At 53.3% G+C, this 21972-nt stretch overlaps 2 protein-coding genes across 2 annotated transcripts in view; both read left to right on the top strand.

Moving 5' to 3' along the window:
* Positions 1-6232, top strand: part of LOC101046714 (intraflagellar transport protein 122 homolog) — an 85336-nt gene extending 79104 nt beyond the window's left edge. Inside the window, exon 31 of the transcript XR_012518750.1 lies at positions 2-6232. The gene's annotated coding sequence lies outside the window, so the exon portion shown is untranslated. The remainder of the gene's footprint in view (position 1) is intronic.
* A 2143-nt stretch (positions 6233-8375) lies between these two features.
* Positions 8376-13423, top strand: RHO (rhodopsin). The gene is made up of 5 exons (XM_003926159.3): positions 8376-8748; positions 10511-10679; positions 11872-12037; positions 12147-12386; positions 13217-13423. The coding sequence occupies exons 1-5, from the start codon at positions 8388-8390 to the stop codon at positions 13325-13327; spliced, it is 1047 nt and encodes a 348-aa protein (XP_003926208.1). The 5' UTR covers positions 8376-8387; the 3' UTR covers positions 13328-13423.
* Positions 13424-21972: the final 8549 nt, after the last annotated feature.

Genomic DNA, 21972 nt, shown 5'->3' with positions numbered 1-21972 from the left:
GAACGGCTCCGAGTTGTTCGTGGCAGCCTGCTGGAGTCCGCAGATCTGTCAGACCGTTAGCATGTACATTTTGCCAACAGATTGCCTCAATAATGACGAAAGGGCTCCTTATTTTCATCAGCGTCTGCATTTTAGCAAGTCTTCGTATTGTCTGCAACTTAATTTCCTTATGCAGAAGTGCACCTGTTTCTAATTTGATCTGAAAAGAACATTACATTTGCGTGCTCTTAACATTTAATCTAATAGAAATGGCAATATGGAAAGGGGTAGGGGAATGGGTTTTTTGTTGTTGTTGTTTATTTTGGTTTAATGAGGATCTGTCTTGACAAGAAAAAATAACCTGGCTCCAAAGAAGATGGCAGGACTTTTAAAAAAGGCTCCCGTTTGGTAGCCTGGTCAAGGCTCCTGTCTGGACCCTGGAGCCACCCTCTTCCGTCCACCTTCCCCAGCCCCACAGAGCAGCCCCAGCCCAGTGAAGACTCTTCCCTTCAGAACAGCTCCTGACGCGGGCGGCTTCCATTTGAGAGTCCAGAATGCCAAGGTCCCTTCCCTCAGGCATCACTGGTGTCCGGTCCAGCAGCTTGTGGGCGTGGAAGGGGCACATGCAGAAGCTGAAGAGAACTCACATTGGAGACATTTTTGGCACCAACCACTTTCCATGCTGTCTAAAGCCTCTCAGCAGCCCTGTGAAGAAAGGGTTAGGATTTCCAGTGAGGCTGAGAAGGGGGTTGCCAGGGCCCAGGGTATGCCTTCAGCCCTGGGAGGGGCAGCCCACCATTTGTCCAGCCCTGAGGCTCTGCCCCCTTCACCCCCACTCCACCTGCCAGAGGTAGCAATGCAGTGCTTCATGAAAAGCCTGAGAGTATCTGAACACAGGGAGGAGCGAGGGCAGGGCTGTCATGCCTTGCTGAAACCCACCCTCCCCTCATGCTGCAGCATTGATTCCTTGCAGCAGGCGTCCCCAAACTGCGGCCCCCTGAGGCCATTTATCCGGCCCCCCGCCACACTTCAGGAAGGGGCACCTCTTTCATTGGTGGTCAGTGAGAGGAGCACAGTATGTGACTGCCCTGAGGGACAGTGAACTGGCCCCCTGTGTAAAAAGTTTGGGGACACCTGCCTTACAGCCGGTCTACAAGGGGCAGGGCAGGGCAAATGTGCCCACTGGAGGGACGTGGACACTGAGGCCCCAAGGGGAGTGGCTGCAGAGACCCCCAGTGGAAAGTGTCAGAACTAGAACCCCATCCCAGAGCCCCTGCCCCACCCCAGACCACCCCTCCTCCCTGCCTCCCTCCGAATCTCTCTGGAGATGATGGAGGAAAATGAAGAAAGGGAGCCAGACAGTTGTGCCAACAGAACTCCTCCGTCGAGTGTCTAATTACTTACCATCATGCATGCGCTCTCTCACTAAACATTTATTAATGTGTTAGGATTTCCATTAGCGCATGACTTGAACTGAAATCATTTGCATATGGCTGGGAAAAGAGGGGAGAAAGAGAAAACCGCTCCAGCTACCCAGCAGTCAGTCACAGTGACAGATCAGATGGTCCCTGGCTGGAGGCAGGGGCGGGTTCCAGCCGAGACTCGCAGCCCCTCAGCTGATGAACACAAAAATGAGTGTGCTATTCCGGGCTCTGCTGCCCCAGGAAGCTCAGCTCAAGAGCCTGAGTGGGGCCCCTGTTCGGACAGATGCACTTTCTGTACATCATCCAAGGCTGCTGCTTATGCAGGTGATGACACGGAGCCTCAGTCACATTCTTTTTCATTCAGCAAATACGCATTCAGCCAAGGCATATTTGGTTGCACCTGGATGCAGCCTTCACATACAAGCCCTGTGTCTGGCTGCTCTTCTCTCTCAGCCTGGTCTAGGTCTGAACCAAGTCCAGTCTTTTCTCCAAGGCTCAGTTTCCCCATCTGTACAAAAGGGCCCCTTCCAGCTCTGACTCCGAGGTTCCAGCCTCAGTCTCCATCTGTCAACAGTGCTGGATGATGATCCTTTTGACCCCTCACATGCCTATGACAAGGAAGGCGCCACAGGGACCTGGTGATACCCACTGAACTAAGAGGACACTGAGGCCAGACAGGAGCAGCTGCGGGAGGCTCACAGCGGGGCAGTGGTTCTGGCCTGTATGTAGCCTGTAGTCCCAGCTACTCGGGAGGCTGAGGTGGAAGGATCACTTGAGCCAAGGACAGGAATTCAAGGCTGCAGTAAGCTATGATTGCACCACTGCACTCCAGCCTGGGCAACAGAGAAACATTCATCTCTAAAAAAAAATTTTAGATAAAGAGGTAATCACTGATGGTAATGACCTTGTAAAAACTGAACATGGCTGGGTCTGGTCACTCATACCTGTAATGTCAGCACTTTGGGAGGCCAAGGCAGGAGGATCACTTGAGCTGAGAGATAGCAGCTTGGATTATATAAGGAGATACACACCATCTGGTTGGGACTGGTCCCAATCTGTCATCTCCCAAGTGCTCAAGATTGTACCCATGCTCTTGGAAGGAGGAAGCAAGGGAGAGGCGGACTGGGCGGCTTCAAGTGGATCTGACTCTAGACCCACCTCAGGCAATTAGGGGTTCCCAGGCCTCCATTTCCCATCTTTCCCAGCAAGGCTGTAAAGCCAGGAGCCCCTGGTGGCTGTCACACAGGTGGGCAGAGGCCCCTCCTCCGTGACTGCTGTTATTTCTTCCCTGGCTCGGAGTCTGTGTGCCTACCTCAGAGGCCACCACTGGGCAGGGTGCTTAGCCTGGGCCTCCCTGATTCTCCCCACGCAGATCCAGAACACTGGCCTGGAATGGAGACCTCGTCACGGCCCTCCCTGCTGACCACTTGCAGTGGCTGCCCATGCCATTCAACCAATACCCAGACCCCAAGGCCTGCCTTCTGTCCCTGCCAGGCCACCCTAAGGGACCAGCACCTCCATACCCAGTTGGTCCTTCTGCTTGCCCTGTTTGGGAGGCTTTTTTGAGGCCAGCCACTCTGGAGAGCTTCCCAGGCACCCTCCTGGTCCACGTTTTTCTCCTCTGTGATCCCACGGCCCTGGGACTGGGAGAAAACTCTCATCTCATGGTTAGTTTCCCCTGTCAGTGCCTCCTGAAACTGCGAGCTCCTTGAGAGCAGGGACTGTGTAGGATCCATCTCAGCATCCCCAGGGCCCAGGCCAGGGCCTGGCGCATAGGAGTTTGGCAAATGCTAGAGTAGAAGGGAAAGAGGAAGGAAGGAAGGAAGGAGAACTGGTCTTTCTCCCTCCCGTATTGCCCCTTGACGGACCTCACATAGCCTCGGTGACGCAGCCAGGTGGGGCTGAGTCATGTGGGGAACCAGAAGAAAGCCGAGGAAGAAGAGGAGGAGAAGGATGCTGACCTAGCAGCTCCTCTCACAGCAGTTCCTCTCCTGTGGAGGCTTGAAGAGCGATTTGTGCGCTGCAAGCTAAGCCCCTAATCCTCCGAGGCAGAAGCAAAGCCTGCACCTGGGCTCCTGAGGGCTGGGACTTGGGTGCTCCAAGATGGCTACATCCTCCTTCAGAGACGGTCGCCCCGGGGCCCTGACTCCATGCCCTGCAGCTCCTCACAGCTCTTCCCGAGCCCACTGAGATGGAGGCAGAGGGCAATGGCTCCGAAAGCCCCCCACACTCCAGCTTGGCCAACACCCACACCATGGGTTTCTCTGCACTGCCCCACACAAGGTATGGGTGCTGGCGAGGCCTGTGTTCAAATCCCAGCTCTGCAGAGGAACTTTGACCCTGCGTGCCCCAGATTTCTCAGTGGTCAGTGGGGAGTGAGACGCTCTTCACAGGGTAGGGGGAGCTGTTCATTCATTCAACAAATGTTTATTGAACACCTCCTATGGGTTGTGAGCTCAGAGGCAGTGATGAACAGGCCAGGGTGATCCTGCATTCTAGAAAGAGATTGGAGGTCAGTCAATAAGACAAATGAGGCCAGGTGAGGTGGCACACCTTTAGACCCAGTTACTCAGGAGGCTGAGGCAGGAGGATCACTTGAGCCTAGGACAGGAATTCAAGGCTGCAGTAAGCTATGATTGTACCCCTGCATTCCAGCCTGGGCGACAGAGCAAGACTCATCTCTAAAAAAATTTTTAAATTATAGCCTCCCAAGTGGCTCCCAAGGCAGGAGGATCACTTGAGCCTGGGAGTTAGAGACCAGCCTGAACAATATAGGGAGACCTCGTCTCTACAAAAATGGAAATAAATAAGCCAGGCATGGTGGCACAGACCAATGGTCCTAGCTACTCAGGGGTTGAGGTGGTGGATTGTTTGAGCTCAGGAGGTTGAGGCTGCAGTGAGCCAAGATTGTGCCACTGCCATCCGACCCAAGTAACAGAGCAATACCCTGTCTCAAAAACAGCAATAGGCCAGGTGTGGTGGCTCATGTCTGTAACTCCAGCACTTTGGGAGGTCGAGGTGAATGGATCACTTGAGATCAGTTAGAGACCAGCCTGGCTAACATGGCAAAATCCTGTCTCTACTAAAAATATAAAAATTAGTCAGGTGTGGTGGCACGCACCTGTAGTCCCAGCTACTTGAGAGGCTAAGGCAGGAGAATCACTTGAACCTGGGAAGAGGAGGTTGCAGTGAGCCGAGATCACACCAGTGCACTCCAGCCTGGGCAACAGAGCAAGATCCTGTCGCAAAGCAACGACCAAACCTGGTGGGGGTGGCTGGTGTGTAAGATGGTCAGGGGCGGTCTCTCGAAGGACATGAATGTAAACAGAGACCTGAAGGAGACTCAGAAAGAGATTAATAATGTCAGCAACAAACACATTGATCACTTACAAGCACTCTCAATAATCGTGTTAGGTAGGTACTCTTGTCATTCCCATTCCGCAGACTGGAGAACCAAAGCGCACCCTCGAGAGGGTGGGGGAGCTGGCTGCACTCAGGCTGTGTAGCCTCAGTCCAGATGTAAGGCTGGGTAGAAAAGAGTCTTGCCCGATGAGGGAGAACAGTGAAACCAAGGCTGTAGGGTCCAGAGATTCGTAAGCCAGGCTCTCATGGGGAAAGCAAGTGACTTTTACTGTATAGCTGGGTGTGCCCCCCACCGCACACTGAGGCCCTCTCGTCCCGGCAAACTGAGGCCCAGAGAGGCGAAGCAACACTACCATGATAACTCAAAGACCAGCTAGAATGCAGCCTCCTCTCCTCAAGGCTTCCATTGCCCCGCCCCCGGCCTGTGTGACTCAGTCCAGGGCCTTTCCATTACCCCAGCGAAACCTTTCTTTAGTCATTTATACCATGGTTCGAATGGCTGGCTGGTCTTTCCTGAGAGCTGCGTTTGATGAGGGGAGGAAGGAATAAGCAGGTTTGGGAAGCTGTTACCCTGTGAAGCCAGGCTGGCTGTGCGGGTTACAGCCCAGGCTGTTGCTGATTTGTTACAGGACCTGAACAACCCTGCAGACCTAAGCCTCAGTCTTTTCATCAGCAAAATGGATGTAGCAGTGACAGTCAGAGTAGGTGACTTCAAATGACCCTTCCAGCTCACTGTGAGCCTGTTACCCTGAACAAAGAGCATTTTTTGTTTAAAAAAAAAAAAAATTTCTTGGGCTGGGCACAGTGGCTCACGTCTGTAATTCTAGCACTTTGGGAGGCTGAGGAGGGTGGATTACTTGAGCCAGGAGTTCGAGACCAGCCTGGGCAACATAGTGAGACCCCATCTCTACAAAAAATATAAAAATTAGTGGTGTGCACTTGTGGTCCCAGCTACTCGAGAGGCTGAGGTGAGAGTATCTCATGAGGCCAGGAAGCAGAGGCTGCAGTGAGCTATGATTGCACCACTGCGCTCCAGCCTGGGTGACAGAGTGAGACCTTGTCTCAAAATTTTTTTTCTTTGTCAAGCTTTACAAATACAGAGCACTGCCATGTCAGTGATGGCTGTTAGTTCCCCATCACCAGGACTCCATGAAGTTGAGATTGTGAAACTCACAAGGGAGGAACCTGAGACCAGAGCGGAAGTACTGGGACCATCAAGTCCATTCCCCCACTCACTCACTCGTTCAACAAATATTCAGGGAGCACCTTCTAGGTGCCAGGCTCTGGAGACACATCAGTGAACAAAACAGCCAACATCCCACCTCTTTCCACCACAGGCCAGGTGCCCTGCTGGGCTCTGGGAACCCTGTTGTGAGCAAGACAGACCCAAGCCCGCCCTTGTGGACTCACGTTACAGGCAGGGAGACCTGCACAAAACTCACGAACAGAACACAAAAGGCTTCACGCTGTCAGAAGCACCAGGCAACAAGCGAGGTGCCGAGGTACTGCTAAGCTGTGTAGGGTGGGGGCTCAGCCCGGCCAGGGAGGGGCAGGGTGTGGGTCAGTCTTGACCCAAAACATCCAGGACTCCCTCCTTCTGGCCATGAGGGTCCACGTCAGAATCAAACCCCCCACCTTAACCTCATTAGTGTTGGGCATAATCACCAGGCCAAGCGCCTTAAACTGCAAGAGGCCCCACCCCACCCACCCTGCGTCAGCGCTGCCACGTGTGCCCAGCCCTGTTAGACCCAGCACTGCCCAGGCGAGGCAGAGGGCTGGCGCCCAGGTGGGCTGTAGGGAAGGGGCCACCCTTCTGAACAGACAGATCTGGGAATCCTGGGTGGGAAGAGAGACCGGGTGAGAGAGATTAAAGAACACTCTCCCGGCCTCAGGGCTCTGCACTCGCAGGGGGCCCTCTGCCCGGACGACCTTCCCCTGAAGCTTCCTCCTGTTGCTCTGGCTCTCCACTCATGCTCCAGCTTCTCAGAGAAGCCTCCTGTGTTGGGAGTGGCTGTGACTGAACTGTCCTCACTGTTACTCGCTCCATTGATCGTTTGTGGTCCCTGTGTCCCCACCTCCACAAACACTGGCTGCTTATGCGGGAGGGAACTTGCTCTTTTGTGTTCCCTGAGTCTCCCGCAGGACCAAGCGCCTTGTCTGGGCCACAGTAGGTGCTCAATACACATGTTGGCTGGACGGTGGTCACTGAGTGGCCACACATCAGGCACTCTCAGCACCTGCACAGGCCACCCTGGCCACCCCACTTCATTCCTAGGAGGTGTCATCATGTTCCTTGGATGGCTTGAAGAGGGAGACCTACCTCCATTTGCCCCCAGGCCATCTGCCCCCAAGGCTCTGACGACTTTCTTTCCCACAGTGCATCCTACTGTCCTGGAACCAGCCCTCATGGGGCCACCTGGCACATGGCATCTGAGACCCTCGTGGTTGACCAGGTCTCCCCCAACAGCGCCCTGTCTGCTGCCTCCAGGACGGGCCTCGCCTTCAGACTGGAGTCCCTGAGGGGCTCCGTCCCTCCCCTGCTCTGGTAGCCCCCTCCATCCTCCCTCCCTCCACTCTAGCTTTGGGGACATTTGAGTCACCTTTCTACCCCAGAGATCTGCCCAAGCCACTGCCCACTTCCCTCTGGATAAAGCCACGTTACCCGACTTGCTGTTCAAGATCCATCACAACTGCCCCCAGCTCCGGTCTTCCCCACCCGCCCACCTGGCAAACTGCTCCTTCTCCCAAAGGCCCAAACATGGCCTCCCGGGCTGCATTCCCCTAGGCAGTCAGACCCGTCTCCACACCTCACAGACACCTGGAATCTGCTGCTTCCCAGTTCTGAGTCGTCCTCAGCCCCTGAGCTCCTCTGGGCAGGGCTGTTTCTTTTCCATCTTGGTATTCCCAGAGGCCCACACATAAACGTTTAATGAACGAACCCACAGAGTGAATTCCAATTCCATGCAACAGTGATTGGGCTCCTGGGCCCCAGGCCATGTGTCTGCCACCAGGAACGGAAGCTGGAAGACGCAGCCCCTGCCCTCGTGGAGCTCCTCCTGCGGGAGGAGTGTGGGGACTGGATGTGCCCAGAGGGCGCAAGCAGGTAAGGGGCTGTAGGGCGAGATGAGAGCCTGGGAGGATACACCGAAGAGGCTCTAGCTGGCCAGAAACTCACAGTCCAGTCCAGACAAAGATCCGAAGTCCGCTCATACTAAGCCAGGGAAAATGGCCCATGGTCCCCATTTCAGACCAAGGCCTCCAGACTGAGCTGGGACGTTGGGACAGACAAGTCACATAGAAGTTAGGGGCCGTCTCCTCCCTTTCCCAGGGTCCTGAGTACCTCCCTTCCCTGACCTCGGGCTTCCTCCTGGTGTCACCTTGGCCCCTCTGGGAAGCCAATTAGGCCCTCGGTTTCTGCGTTGGGGATTAATATGATTATGAACACCCCAATCTCTCAGATGCTGATTCAGCCAGGAGCTTAGGAGGGGGAGGTCACTTTATAAGGGTCTGGGGGGGGTCAGAGCCCGGAGTCATTCAGCCGGAGCCCTGAGTGGCTGAGCTCAGGCCTTTGCAGCATTCTTGGGTGGGAGCAGCCGTGGGGCAGCCACAAGGGCCACAGCCATGAATGGCACAGAAGGCCCTAACTTCTACGTGCCCTTCTCCAACGCGACGGGCGTGGTGCGCAGCCCCTTCGAGTACCCGCAGTACTACCTGGCGGAGCCATGGCAGTTCTCCATGCTGGCCGCCTACATGTTCCTGCTGATCGTGCTGGGCTTCCCCATCAACTTCCTCACGCTCTACGTCACCGTCCAGCACAAGAAGCTGCGCACGCCTCTCAACTACATCCTGCTCAACCTAGCCGTGGCCGACCTCTTCATGGTCTTCGGTGGCTTCACCACCACCCTCTACACCTCTCTGCATGGATACTTCGTCTTCGGGCCCACAGGGTGCAATTTGGAGGGCTTCTTTGCCACCCTGGGCGGTATGAGCGGGGTGCGGGCGGGGTGTGCAGGAGCCTGGGAGCATGGAAGGGTCTGGAACAGTCCCAGGCTTGGCAGTGGTGGCTGAGAGGACTTCTCCCTTCTCCTCTCCTGTCAGCATTATCTGAAGCCCTCATATAGTCAGTCAACAAACACCGTTCATGGTGATATCTGGGCTGCTATTTGTGCAGGGCTGGCACTGAACACTGCCTTGATCTTATTTGGAGCAATGTGCTTGTCTCATTTCACAGCAAGGAAACTGAGCTGAGGCTCAAAGAAGTCAAGCGCCCTGCTGGGGGTCACATAGGGATGGGGCAGAGTTGAGCTTGAAGCTCGCATCTGTGTTGCTCCTTGGGCCATGTTCGGAACACCAAGCCTCTGTTTCCCTCGGAGCAGCTATGCTGGGTCACACCCAGGCTGGGCACCGAGGGGAGAGCTGGGCAAGCCAGATACCTCCTTTCTGGGGGCCCCAGCCCTGGGCAGGAAGCAGATTCTCCATCCTCCAGTCATTGGGTCTTCCCTGTGCTGGGCATTAGGCTAGGTCCCCTCTGGCATCCTCCTCTGCCTCTCCCCAGCCCCCTGTCCTTGGGTGCCCCTCCAGCCTCCCTGCCATGCTCCTGGGTTCCTGGTGTTGAGAGCCGCATGCAGCCCCTCTGAAGCAACTCCTTTCACAGGTGATATGTGGCTGTGAAAGATGCTTTAGAATAATGTCTTGCATTTAACAGGAAAACAAATGCGGGTGCTGCAGAGATAACAGATCTCACTTAACGGGGGAAAACTGAGGCGGGAGAGGGGAAGAGACTCATTTTGGGATGTGGCCGGGCAGCAACAAGAGCCTAGGTCTTTGGGCTGTGATCCAGGAATGTGTCCGCTGAGATGCAGGAGGAGACACTGATGGCAGCCATTGCAAAGCTGGGGTGACAGGGAGAGCTTAGCGTCAGCCACAAGCGTTGCTCTGCCAGCCTTGCCGTCTCTCCCCCATGTCCAGGCGGCATCCCTGGTCCCATTCTCAGGGACTCTCTGGCCATCGTTGGGCATTTGCTACATTCAATAATCAGAGATCACCCAGTTCTGGCCAGAAGGTGGGGGTGCCTCAAAGGGTGACTGTTCTCTGCAGGGTCAGTCCCAGTTTACAGTGATCATCCCATTCACTGTCAGGAGCGTCCCAGTTTGGTTGGTAACTATATGGCCACTCTCCCTGTGGAACTTCGTTGGGTGGTGAGCAGGGCAGATGTCTGAATGCCATTGTTTCCTTCTTCCTCTGAGCAGAACATTGCCCAATGCTTCATGGTTCCTAGGAGAGAGTCCCACATGCCCCGGGTTATTTCATCTCCTGAGAGGGGAGAGGGAGTAAGGACGCCAATTCTGGGTTTCCGCCACCTCTGCATTCCTTCCCAACAAGGAACTCTGCCTCACATGAGGATGCATTCTTCTGTTAAAACACACACACGCACACACCACCCTACCGGGTTCCCAGTCCAGTCATGACCTCCTGATCTGATTTGTGTCCCTCATGGATCCAGAGCTCTAAGCAAATAACTTCCCCCATTCACTGAGTTTCTTCGCCCAGCTCCCCTCAGCATGGGGTCCCTCTGCCCCTTCCTCCTCCTCCCAGTATCAAGCTCTCTCCTTCCTCAAGGGCTCTTCAAGTCCTTCTCTCCTTCCAGGTCGCTTTCCTAGCCACCCTCTCCTTGTCTAGGGGTAGTATGCCCTCCTTAGATGGGCAGTGGGGGCTGTGCTGACCGCCCGCTGGCTGTCTTGCAGGTGAAATTGCCCTGTGGTCCTTGGTGGTCCTGGCCATCGAGCGGTATGTGGTGGTGTGTAAGCCCATGAGCAACTTCCGCTTTGGCGAGAACCATGCCATCATGGGCGTTGTCTTCACCTGGGTCATGGCACTGGCCTGCGCCGCACCGCCCCTCGCCGGCTGGTCCAGGTAATGGCATTGGGCAGAAGGGAAGGGGCTCCAGGGGCTCTCTGTGGGGTCCTGCAGTCAGGACTCAAACCCAGTGCTGTCTGGTTCCAGACACTGACCCTGTATGTCTTCTAGCCCAAATGCCCACCCAGGGTAGGGTGTAGGACAGAAGGAGGAACAGACTCTAAAGTTGCTGAAGGGCTGGTCCCACCTCCTGAGCTCCAAGTCAAAGAGAATCCAAGACATCCCAACCCTTCACCTTGGCTGTGCCCCTAATCCTCAACTAAGCCAGGTGCAAATTCCAATCCTCTTTGGTCTAGTGCCCCGGGGGCAACCCCCTCTAACCTTGGGCCTCAGCAGCAGGTGAGGCCACGCCTTCCTAGTGCAGGTGGCCATATTGTGGCCCCTGGGAACTGGGTCCCATTCGGCCTTAGGCCATTCCAAATGGGGCTGAGATGAGACACAGCGGGGACAGTGGTTTGGACATCAGGACTGGTGACTCTGGTCCCGAGAGGCCTCATGTCCCTCTGCCTCCAGAAAATTCCTCCTCTCACTTCCCTTTCCTCCTCAGTCTTGCTAGGGTCCATTTCTTACCCCTTGCTGAATCCCAGCCCAGCCCCTGGACTTTTTCCCCATCTTCTCCAGTCTGGCTTAGTTCCATCCTCTGGAATCACAGCCAAATTGGATGCTCTGGGTTTCCTGAGGCCATTCCACTGCCACCAACATCAGAAACCATTGCCACATCCTAACCACGTGCCCTGGGAGCCTCTTGTTTCCAGAAGCTGCACAAAAATCCCTTAGATACCCTATATGTCCGTCTTTGGCCTGGAAAATACTCTCACCCTGGTGCTAGTTTGTACAAACTGCCACAAATACAGAGCCTGAGGGCTCTCCCCTCCTCCTCACCAACCTCTGCCTGGCATAGCCTGAGGCTCAGCAGGCAGCGGATGCTGAGGCAGGGCACGAAGGGAGAGGCTAGGTCATGTCATCTGGTACCTCAGCCACCAAACAATGAAGCAACCCTGACCCCACAGGTGCATCTGCTTCCCCACCTGACGCAGTCCATCCTGTCACCCAGCCATGCAGATGTTTATGATCCCCTTTCCAGGGAGGGAACGGGAAGCCCCAGAAAGGGCCAGTGCTTGGCAGGCACCTTGGCCGGGGCCATTCCCAAGTCCCTCACAGGCAAGGTCTCCCTACCTGCCCGTCTCAGGTACATCCCTGAGGGCCTGCAGTGCTCATGCGGAATCGACTACTACACGCTCAAGCCGGAGGTCAACAACGAGTCCTTTGTCATCTACATGTTCGTGGTCCACTTCACCATCCCCATGATTATCATCTTCTTCTGCTATGGGCAGCTTGTCTTCACCGTCAAGGAGGTACGGGCTGCGGGTGGGTGGCCTCTGAACGTCCAGCCCCCAACACACATCTACGGCTCCTGCTCCTCGGAGGAGCCATGGTCTGGACCCGGGTCCCATGTCCCTGCAGGCCGCCGCCCAGCAGCAGGAGTCAGCCACCACACAGAAGGCAGAGAAGGAGGTCACCCGGATGGTCATCATCATGGTCATCGCTTTCCTGATCTGCTGGGTGCCCTATGCCAGCGTGGCATTCTACATCTTCACACACCAGGGCTCCAACTTCGGTCCCACCTTCATGACCCTCCCAGCGTTCTTCGCCAAGAGCGCCGCCATCTACAACCCTGTCATCTATATCATGATGAACAAGCAGGTGCCTATTGTGGGTGGGAGGGCCCCAGTGCCCCAGACCGTGGGCACTGCCTGCCAAGGATAAGCTATGTCCCAGGGCAGGGGAGGGGGCTCCATCAGGGCTACTGGCAGTGGGGCTCACGGGTCAGCATTCTCAATGGGGAGCGTGTGAGAAATGCAGATTCCTGGGCCCCACCCAGACCTGCTGAATCTCAGGGTGGACCCAGGAACCTGCATTTCCAGCAAGCCCTCCAGGTGGCTCGGATCCTCACTCAGGTGTGAGAAGCTCCAGTCCAGAAGGTTCTGGAAGCCCAATGTCAACGTCAGAAGGTCCCAAGCCCAGAATGGGATGGGCCAGTCTCCATAAAGCTGAATAAGGAGCTAAAAAATCTTATTCTGAAGGGTAAAGGGATAAAGCAGTCCCGTAACAAACAGCAAGTGGTTTCCCCGAGGAACCCAGAAGTCGGGGGAAACAGTCTCTGAAGTCAGCTCTGCCATTTTCCAGCTGTGTGGTGCTGGGCAAGTCACTGCCCCTCTCTGGGCTTTGGTTTCCTCATCCACAGAAAGGGCAAAACACCAAACTCTCAGATTACAGGAGAGAATTTGCAGAACACCCTTGGCACACAGAGGGCACCATGAAATGTTGAGGGTGATGCAGCCCCCTTGTGCTCGGTCCCTGGCATCTCTACGGGTGGGGAGTGTCTGCTTAGCAAGTTCCCTCCAGGAGGCTGGATTTGAGTGGAATTCTGAGGGGCAGAAGCCAGGAAAGGGTTGGGGCAAACCTCACCAACGGGCCAGTTCCAAGCACACTGTGGGCAGCCCCGGCCCTAACTCAGGCCTCTTGCCTTCCAGTTCCGGAACTGCATGCTCACCACCATCTGCTGCGGCAGGAACCCGCTGGGTGACGATGAGGCCTCCGCCACCGTGTCCAAGACGGAGACCAGCCAGGTGGCCCCGGCCTAAGACCTGCCAAGGACTCTGTGGCTGACTGTAGGCATCTCCCATCCCCCACCCCCTCCCCCGGCCACAGCCATCCTACCAGGAGCAGCGCCTGTGCAGAATGAATGAAGTCACATAGGCTCCTTAATTTTTTTTTTTTTTTTTTTTTTTTTTAGAAATAATTCATGAGAAGGCCGGGCGCGGTGGCTCAAGCCTGTAATCCCAGCACTTTGGGAGGCCGAGGCGGGTGGATCACGAGGTCAAGAGATCGAGACCATCCTGGTCACCTTGGTGAAACCCCGTCTCTACTAAAAATACAAAAATTAGCTGGGCATGGTGGCGCACGCCTGTAGTCCCAGCTACTCGGGAGGCTGAGGCAGGAGAATTGCTTGAACCCAGGGGGCGGAGGTTGCGGTGAGCCGAGATCGTGCCATTGCACTCCAGCCTGGGTAACAAGAGCGAAACCCCGTCTCAAAAAAAAAAAAAAAAAAAGAAATAATTCATGAGAGAAAAATGAGGCTTCTCACTCACCTGGGATGGCCTGAGAAGGGACATCCATGCAAACCTACTGATCTGGAGTCCCAGTTTCCCCAAGGCCAGCGGGATCTGTGCCCCTCCTCTTCCCAACTCATCTTTCAGGAATATGAGGGAAATCTTGCTTTCTGGAAAAGTGTCCCAGTTTAGGGATAAGTGTCTAGCACAGAATGGAACACACACAGGTGTTTAATAAATGCTGGATGGATGCAGGAAGGACTGGAGGAATGGATGGGAAGGGAGAACGTATCTGTCTTCTCAGACCCTCTTAGCAGCAGCAGCTCACACTTGGCTCACGATTTGGAGCAGTCGTTCTTCCCTCCCTGGGCCTCACTTTCTTCCCGTATGAAATGGAAATCGCAGATCTCTGGTCCTGCCGACTTGCAGCTACTGAGAAGACCAAATGAGGGGCACGTGTGCGTGTGTGTGTGTGTGTGCGTGCTGTGTGTGCGTGTCCATGTGTGTGTTTAAGCACTTTGTAAATAGCAAGAAGCCGTACAGATTCTAGTTAACGTTGTGAATAACCTCAATTAATGTAACTTGTTAATTATTATGGTCATTACCTCTTGATAGTGAACATTCTGAGAATGGGCATCAGAGGATGGGGTTTCACCCAGCCTCGGGACAGGTTTTTAAAAATTAGCTAAGCATCAAGGCCAGACCAGGGCTGGAGGTTGTGCAGGCAGGGACAGTCACAGGAGTGTAGAATGTAGTCACCAGACCTGAAAAACATTGGGGGAAGGGGCAGTCAAGGCCAAGTTCCCAGTGAGGGTGAGATTGGGCCTGGGGTCTCACCCCTAGTGTAGGGCCCCAGACCCCATGCCTCCCCTTCCCAATGTGGCCTATGGAGAGACAGGCCCTTCTCTCAGCCTCTGGAAGCTACCTGCGCTTTGGCCCCAGCACCTGGGTCCCAGCATCGAGAGCAGGGAGTCTTTAGAAACCATGCTCACCCGCCCACATTTAATCAAGAGCTGAGTCCCTGACGTCATCCTTATCCTGAAGAGCTTAGAAACAAAGAGTGGGAAATTCCACTGGGCCCACCTTCCCTGGGGATGTTCAGGAGCCCCAGTTTCCAGTTGCCCTTGCCAGACGAGCCCATCTTCAGCAGTTGCTAGTCCGTTCTCCATTCTGGAGAGTCTGCTCCAAAAAGCTGGCCACATCTCTAAGGTGTCAGAATTGACCTGCCTCAGCACCTGCTCCCCTTTCTCCATATAAGCAAAGACAGAAGCTCTAGCTTTACCCAGCTCTCCCTGGAGACGAAGGCAATTGGGCCATTAAAGCTCAGCTCCTATGTTGGTATTAATGGTGGTGGTTTTTGTTGCTTTCAAACTCTTTATCCACGGGATAGATTGAAACTGCCAGCTTCTACCTGATCCCTGACCCTGGGATGGCTGGATGGAGCAATGGGCAGAGCCAAGCCACACAGAGTCCCCTGGGGCTAGAGGTAGAGGGAATAGTCCTGGGAATGGGAAAACCCCCAAATTTGGGTTCATAGAAGCACAGGTGAGCCACAAAACTGCAAACAAGTTTTGTCACCTCTCTGAGCTTCCTTATCTGCAAAAGAGGATGTTAAAACTGCCCTTGGCTGGGCACAGTGGCTCATAACTGCAATCCCAGCACTTTGGGGAGGCCGAGGCAGGTGGATCATGAATTCAGGAGTTCGAGACCAGCCTGACCAACATGGTGAAACCCTGTCTCTACTAAAAATACCAAAATTAGCCAAGCATGGTGGCACATGCCTATAATCCCAGCTACTTAGGAGGCTGAGGGAGGCGAATCCCTTGAACCCAGGAGGAGGAGGTTGCAGTGAGTCGAGATCCTGCCACTGTACTCCAGCCTGGGCCACAGAGCAAGACTCCATTTCAAAAAAAAAAAAAAAAAAAAAAAAAAAAAACCTAACGGTATTAGATGAGACTGTGGACTCTAAGTGGCCAGCCTACTGCCTGGCATGTAGCAGATGGGCAACTTTGGCAATACTGGGCCTCAGCTCAGAGCTGGCTTTACTCGAGACCCTTCCCAAAGGGGAACAGGATGGAACTATCTATCACTCCTGAGAGTCACCCACTTCTCCAAGGTGAGAAAGGGGGCAGGAGACTGAGAGAGCAGATCCTCAGTGCCTTGGTGGGGCTGGGGCACATCACGCTGGGATCTCTGTCTTTGTCCCTCTTTACTCGGACTCACTAGGTTATATTAGTCAGGATACTTTTGGTTGCAAGTGATAGGAAATCCAACTCATTTGGGCTGAAGCTAAAGGGAGACATTGTTGGCTTACATGAGCAAAACGCCCAACTGAGCATGGCTGGATACCAGTGCTCAGATCATGTGATCAACTATTTCTCCCCTTCTTGCTACACTTTCCTGTGTTGACTTCATGCACAGGCTGACTGTTCCCAAAGGTGGCAGAAATGGTCCCCAGCAATTTAAGGCCCAGCAATCCCTGCAGAAAGCAGGCTTCTCTTTCCTGTTAGTTCCCACAAGGTCACAGGTAGGGCTCTTATTGGCCAGATCTGGGTCACTTGATCACTTTTAAGCCTATCACCATGCCTGAGATGGGGATTAATTCTGTGATTGGCCAGGCCTAGGTCACTTGATCATACCTAACCCATTTATGCCTGTGGTTGCAATTTTTTGAATTTTTGCAATCAGACCTTGGCAAGGACCTTGAGCAGTAGGATATAAATAACTCCCACATGCTTAGCCTTCCAATAGTGGAACACTAGGCATACATAGGTCTAACTGCATCACCATGGCTGGAATGGGGACTCATCCTCTGATTGGCCATGCCTAGGTCACGTGCTCACCCTGAAGCCCAAGCAGGCTGAAGGGGGAGAGGTAGGTTTCACAAAGGGAAGCCCAGGTGCTGTTACCTAAAGTAGGAGGGCAGGAGGCAGGGTGAGCAGAGCCAACATCGACCCAGAAGGGATGGTCTCTAAGTTGGTGCTGTCTGGGTGCATGGCTGGACCAGGCCTCCCTCCCTCCTCATCTCAAGGACATGAGGGAGAAGATTCCTATGGGCGGTCCCAAAGGAATCTCCCCCTTTGTTCTGGATGCTGTGTTGGGCCAGGGTGGTGGTGGGTAGGACAGTGGCATCTTAGCTGCCCTGACCTGCAGGCAGCCACCCCAGCTCCCTTCCCCAATCCCTGACCCAGTCCACTTTTTCTGAGAAATGGTACATTTTCCCCATTCTCATGTCCAGAGGAAAATTTTGCTCTAACACCAGAACATTCTCTGGTTTGTCATGGTAGACAGGAAAGCCTCCACCCCCTTAATTTACAAATGACTTGACAGCTGCTTGGTGGGCGCTTGCATACATAAAGAGAAGGAGCTGCTGCCTTGAGCTGCAGCAAGTGTGTCCCCACCTCATCTCCAGGCAGCCAGCAGATGTACCGAGTGCCTGCCGGGTACAATGGCAGCTCCATCCAACCAAGCCTGAGCAAGTTGACCATGTCAGAAGGCACTGGGGACTCGGAAATGAATTGGCTGTGACCTGGCCTGCCTGAGGGCCACAGAGCACTCTCACACCAAGGGGGACATGCCCCCCTGAAAGCCTGATGTGTCCCCTAAGGAGATAGTGGGTGCCCTTCCCAACTCTGTGGCCTCAGGCCAAGCCAATCCATCCATCCTTCCTTCCTTTTCTTCCTTTTCTTTCTTTTCTTTCTTCTTCTTCTTTTTTTTTTTTTTTTAGGCAGAGTCTCGCTCTATTGCCCAGGCTGGAGTGCAGTGGTGCAATCTCGGCTCACTACAACCTCCACCTCCTGGGTTCAAGTGGTTTTCCTGCCTCAGCCTCCCAAGTAGCTGGGATTACAGGCATGTACCAACCACACCCGACTAATTTTTTTGTATTTTTAATAGAGACACGGTTTTGCTGTGTTGCCCAGGCTGTTCTCCAACTCCTGAGCCCAAGTAATCCATCTGCTTCGGCCTCCCAAAGTGCTGGGATTACAGGCATGAGCCACTGTGCCTGGCCTATAGCCAATTTCTTTACTAACGCAAAGGGTTTCCAGGCTGCAGCCCAGGAAGTCAGAAAGATCGAATTGTAGGCCCTCTCTGAACTTCAGCTTCTCCATGTATAAATAAAATAGTGAATATAAAATATTTATATGGACGTCGAATGTGGCAGCTGCTACTATTTCTACCCCACCCTTTATACATTTATTGACTCAAAGTCAGGAAAGAAAAGTCAAAAATGTCCTGATGTTACAGGGGCTGGAGTTACACGAAAACACGAAAGAGACTCCCTATAACTGCTTCCAAAAGTTTGGAACTGTTATCCTCAGAACTGTAGGAAAGTTCACATGTAGGCCGACCCCATTCAGTGTTTCATAACTGCGAGAAAGTTCTCAGCAGAAGTTACATTTCATGCAGGCCTCAGTAAAAAAAAATCACAGAAGCTCACCAAGCGGCCTGTCCTCCCTGCACAGTCTGATGCTCAGAATTACCATTTCCCTGTAAAAAGGCAATCCTCTAGAGGAATTTTTAGATCACGCCGCACATTTTAGAGCTGCTTCCCTTCAAACGCAAAACTCGATCCTGGCACAGCCGGGAGCAGGGTTTCGGCTGAAGCTCGTGGGAATGTTTCTATCGCTGAGTGTTGCTCTACTTCTCAGTTCTTGGAAGTGTCCCATAAATGTGATTGAAATTGCTGCCCCCATTTGTGCCAGCTTCCATTTGCCTCTTTGCTTCGTCTCCTGCTCCAGAATGGTCCCAGAAGATGGTTTTCAGGCCTCCTTCTGCTTGGCCAAGCTGGGCTCAGCACTGGGACCTCCAAGCATCACAGCAATGGGTATTGCTGAGCAGTGACTGTGTGTCAGGTGCTGCGCTGGGCACCAGGGATACCACCAGGAACAAGACAGACACGGCCCTGTCCCTCCCCCAGAGCACAAGGGCTGGAGACATGGAAGGCAGAGCTGCGATTCAGAGCACTTGAGGCTCCCCAGGAGCAAGGCTGGGCCTGGCAGTGCCCAGAGGAGGGGCCCCGAGCCTTCCAGGGTTCAGAGAAGCCTTTTCTGAAGAAGCGGCATCTACATTGAGGCCAAAAGATGAATGGGCGAGAGTCCAGAGAAGGGTGGCAGTGCGCACAGAGGCACTTCCAGGCCAAGTGTGTCACTTGGTTTGTACTGCAAGACAGACAATCCCAACACTTCATGGCTTAACACAACAAACCGCGTATCGTTCGTGACTGTGGATCAGCTGGGCAGTTCTGCTGAACCAAAATTGGTCAATTTTGGCTGGGCTCATTCAAGCATCTGTGGTCAACTGGAGGGTTGGCTGGGGACTGGCTGGTTGGCCCTTTAGATAGCAGGATAACGGGGGTGACAGCCATGGGCCTCAGCATCTGGCAGGCTAGCTAGGGCCAGTTCACATGGCAACGGGACTGGCATACTGTCACTTCTGCCGTGTTTCATTGGTCAAAGCAAGTCATAAGATTTAAGGAATCCCCTCAGATTTAAGAAATGTGAGAGGGGCCAGGTGCAGTAGCTCATACCTGTAATCCCTATATTTTGGGAGGCCAGGAGTTCAAGACCAGCCTGGGCAACATAGCAGGTCTCCATTTCTACTGTATATATATATATACACACACAGTATTTTAATTAGCCAGGCATAGTGGCATATGCCTGAGTCCCAGCCACTTGGAAGACTGAGGTGAGCGATCACTTGAGCCCAGAAGATCAAGGCTGCAGTGAGCTATGATTGCACCACTGCACTCCAGCCTGGGTGACAGAGTGAAACCGTCTCAAAAAACAAACAAACAAGAAATGTGAGAGGGTTGCAAAGTTGCAATTGCAAATGGGCATAGCTATGGGCAGGGGTGAAAAACTGGGGGCAGTCCTGCATCAATTCAACACACACAGAGGAGACCAAAGCGGCCAGATATCAGCACATGGCCCATTCCAGAAGCCACAATGTGGGTGAATTGTGGGATTCAAGCGGGGAGGAGGCTACTTAAATCAGACTGAAGAGCTTGAACTTTCCCCCAAGGGCAGTGGAGAGCCATGAAGGGTGGTAGGCAGGGGAGTGAGATCTGATTTCACTTTACAACACCTTGATGGCCACAGCTTCCCGGAGTCCAGATCTCTGGTGATGGAGAGTCCTCTGGAAAATTCCAGAATAAAGAGACTCCCTAGAAAAGAATGCATGTCTGTTTAAAACCCACCCCTTCCTCAGAGGTAACCATTTCTACTATTACCTTGATAGGAATCCACTCAGAACTTTTTTCTACTGCTTGTATTGGTAAAAGAAAAAAACAAAAAAAGTTTTAAAAAATTAAAAAGAACTGTTGTGCTCTCTCTCTCCTCTCTCTGTCTCTCTCTCTCTCTCTCTCACACACACACACACACACACACACACACACACACAGAGTTTTGTCTTCTCAGTAATGGGAGCATACTTTCCAATACATTCTGGCTCACTCCTTTTCACGGCTGTGTACTGTTCCACTGTGCGAACAGGCCACAGTTTACTTGTCCACTCTCCGCCTGATGGGCATTTATGTTGTTCTGAATTTCTGCTAAGAATGAAATGAACATCTTTGCATGTTTGTCTCAGATTTACATCTAGAGTGGAATGGGTGGGTTGTGGAGTGAGTCCCTTTGCTGAATTGCTTTCTAAGGTGGCTACCAGCAGCTTGATCCCCACCCCTCAGCAGCTATGCTTTATTCGAATTCTGGTCACTCAGTATTGACAGATATTGACATCTTCATCATTTTGCTGAGTGTGAAATACAGCCTCATCCTTGGTTTTTTTCTTTCCTTTTCTTTATTTTTTTATTTTATTTTTTTTTTATTTTGAGATAGGGTCTTACTCTGTAGCCCAGGCTAGAGTGCAGTGGTGTGATCACAGCTCCCTCAGCCCAGACTTTCCGGGCTCAAGCAATCCTCCTGCCTCAGCCTCCCAGGTAGCTGGGACTACAGGTACACACCACCGTGCCCAGCTAATGTTTATATTTTTTGGTAGAGACGGGATTCTACTTTTTTGCCTAGGCTGGTCTTGAACTCCTGGGCTCAAGCGATCCTCTTGCCTCAGCCTCCCAAAGTGCTGGGATTACAGGTGTGAGCCACTACACCTGACCCCTCATTCTTGTCATTTCATTTTATTTTATTTTATTTTTTTTTTTTGAGATGGAGTTTTGTTCTTGCTGCACAGGCTGAAGTGCAATGAGTCCTGGCTCACTGCAGTCTCCACCTCCCAGGTTGAAGTGATTCTCCTGCCTCAGCTTCCTGAGCAGCTGGGACTACAGGTGTACGCCACCATGCCCAGCTAATTTTGTGTTTTTAGTAGAGATGAAGTTTCACCATGTTGGCCAGGCTGGTCTCAACCTCCTGACCTCAGGTGTTCCCCCTAACCTTGGCCTCCCAAAGTACCGGGATTACAGGCGTGAGCCACCATGCCTGGGGCACCTTGTCATTTTAGACAGCGGCAGAATATTCTACAGAAAGGGCGTGATTTAGGCTCTGGGTGTTTGCTTGGAATTTTTTAAAAAATGTTTTTGTCAATTTGATGGGAAAAGGTAGTATTTCACCATTCAGTTTGAATTTTCTCAAATGCCAAGGAGATTGAGTGTCCATTTTCCTATTCCTCAGCCTTTAGGCTGGTGAATTGCCCGCTGACACTCTTTGTCCATTGCCCGAGTGGATGTTGTCTTTATCTGTGAAGACTTCTGCGAAGCATTCTCCCTTATTGCTTCCTTTCTTAAAAAGCAAAACCAAAGGAGGGCACAAACCCAGAGAGCCTGGCTGGCCTCAGAAAGGGCTGCTGCCTGACCTAGGGCTGCCTCCAACTGCTACTTTTTGAGAAAATGAGGCAGCCCATTGCCCACCTCGTGGGATTAGAGGGCTGCCTCAGCAGCTTCCCTGCCAACACAGGTGACCCCAATTCATCATCAGCATTTCCAGCCCCTAGTGGGCAGAGGGCACGGGCAGAATCAAGCATCTCAGCCCCATCATTGCAGCATGGGGACTGAGACCCAGAGAAGTCAAGTGATGCCCCCAAGCTTACACAGGAGTGGGTGGTCTAGCTGGGGCTCCCTGCAGAGGGCAGGGCTGCTGTACCCCATCCCACGCCTCCAGTCCCAATCAGCAGCTCGGAGCGCTCCCTGCCCAATTAGGGCTGATTGGAGGCGGGGGGGTGGGGGGTGG

The sequence above is a fragment of the Saimiri boliviensis genome, chromosome 8 (assembly GCF_048565385.1).
Source record: "Saimiri boliviensis isolate mSaiBol1 chromosome 8, mSaiBol1.pri, whole genome shotgun sequence".
Classification (NCBI taxonomy): Eukaryota; Metazoa; Chordata; class Mammalia; order Primates; family Cebidae; genus Saimiri; species Saimiri boliviensis.
Note: the sequence above shows the minus strand (reverse complement) of the source record. Positions and strands in the feature narration are given on the sequence as shown.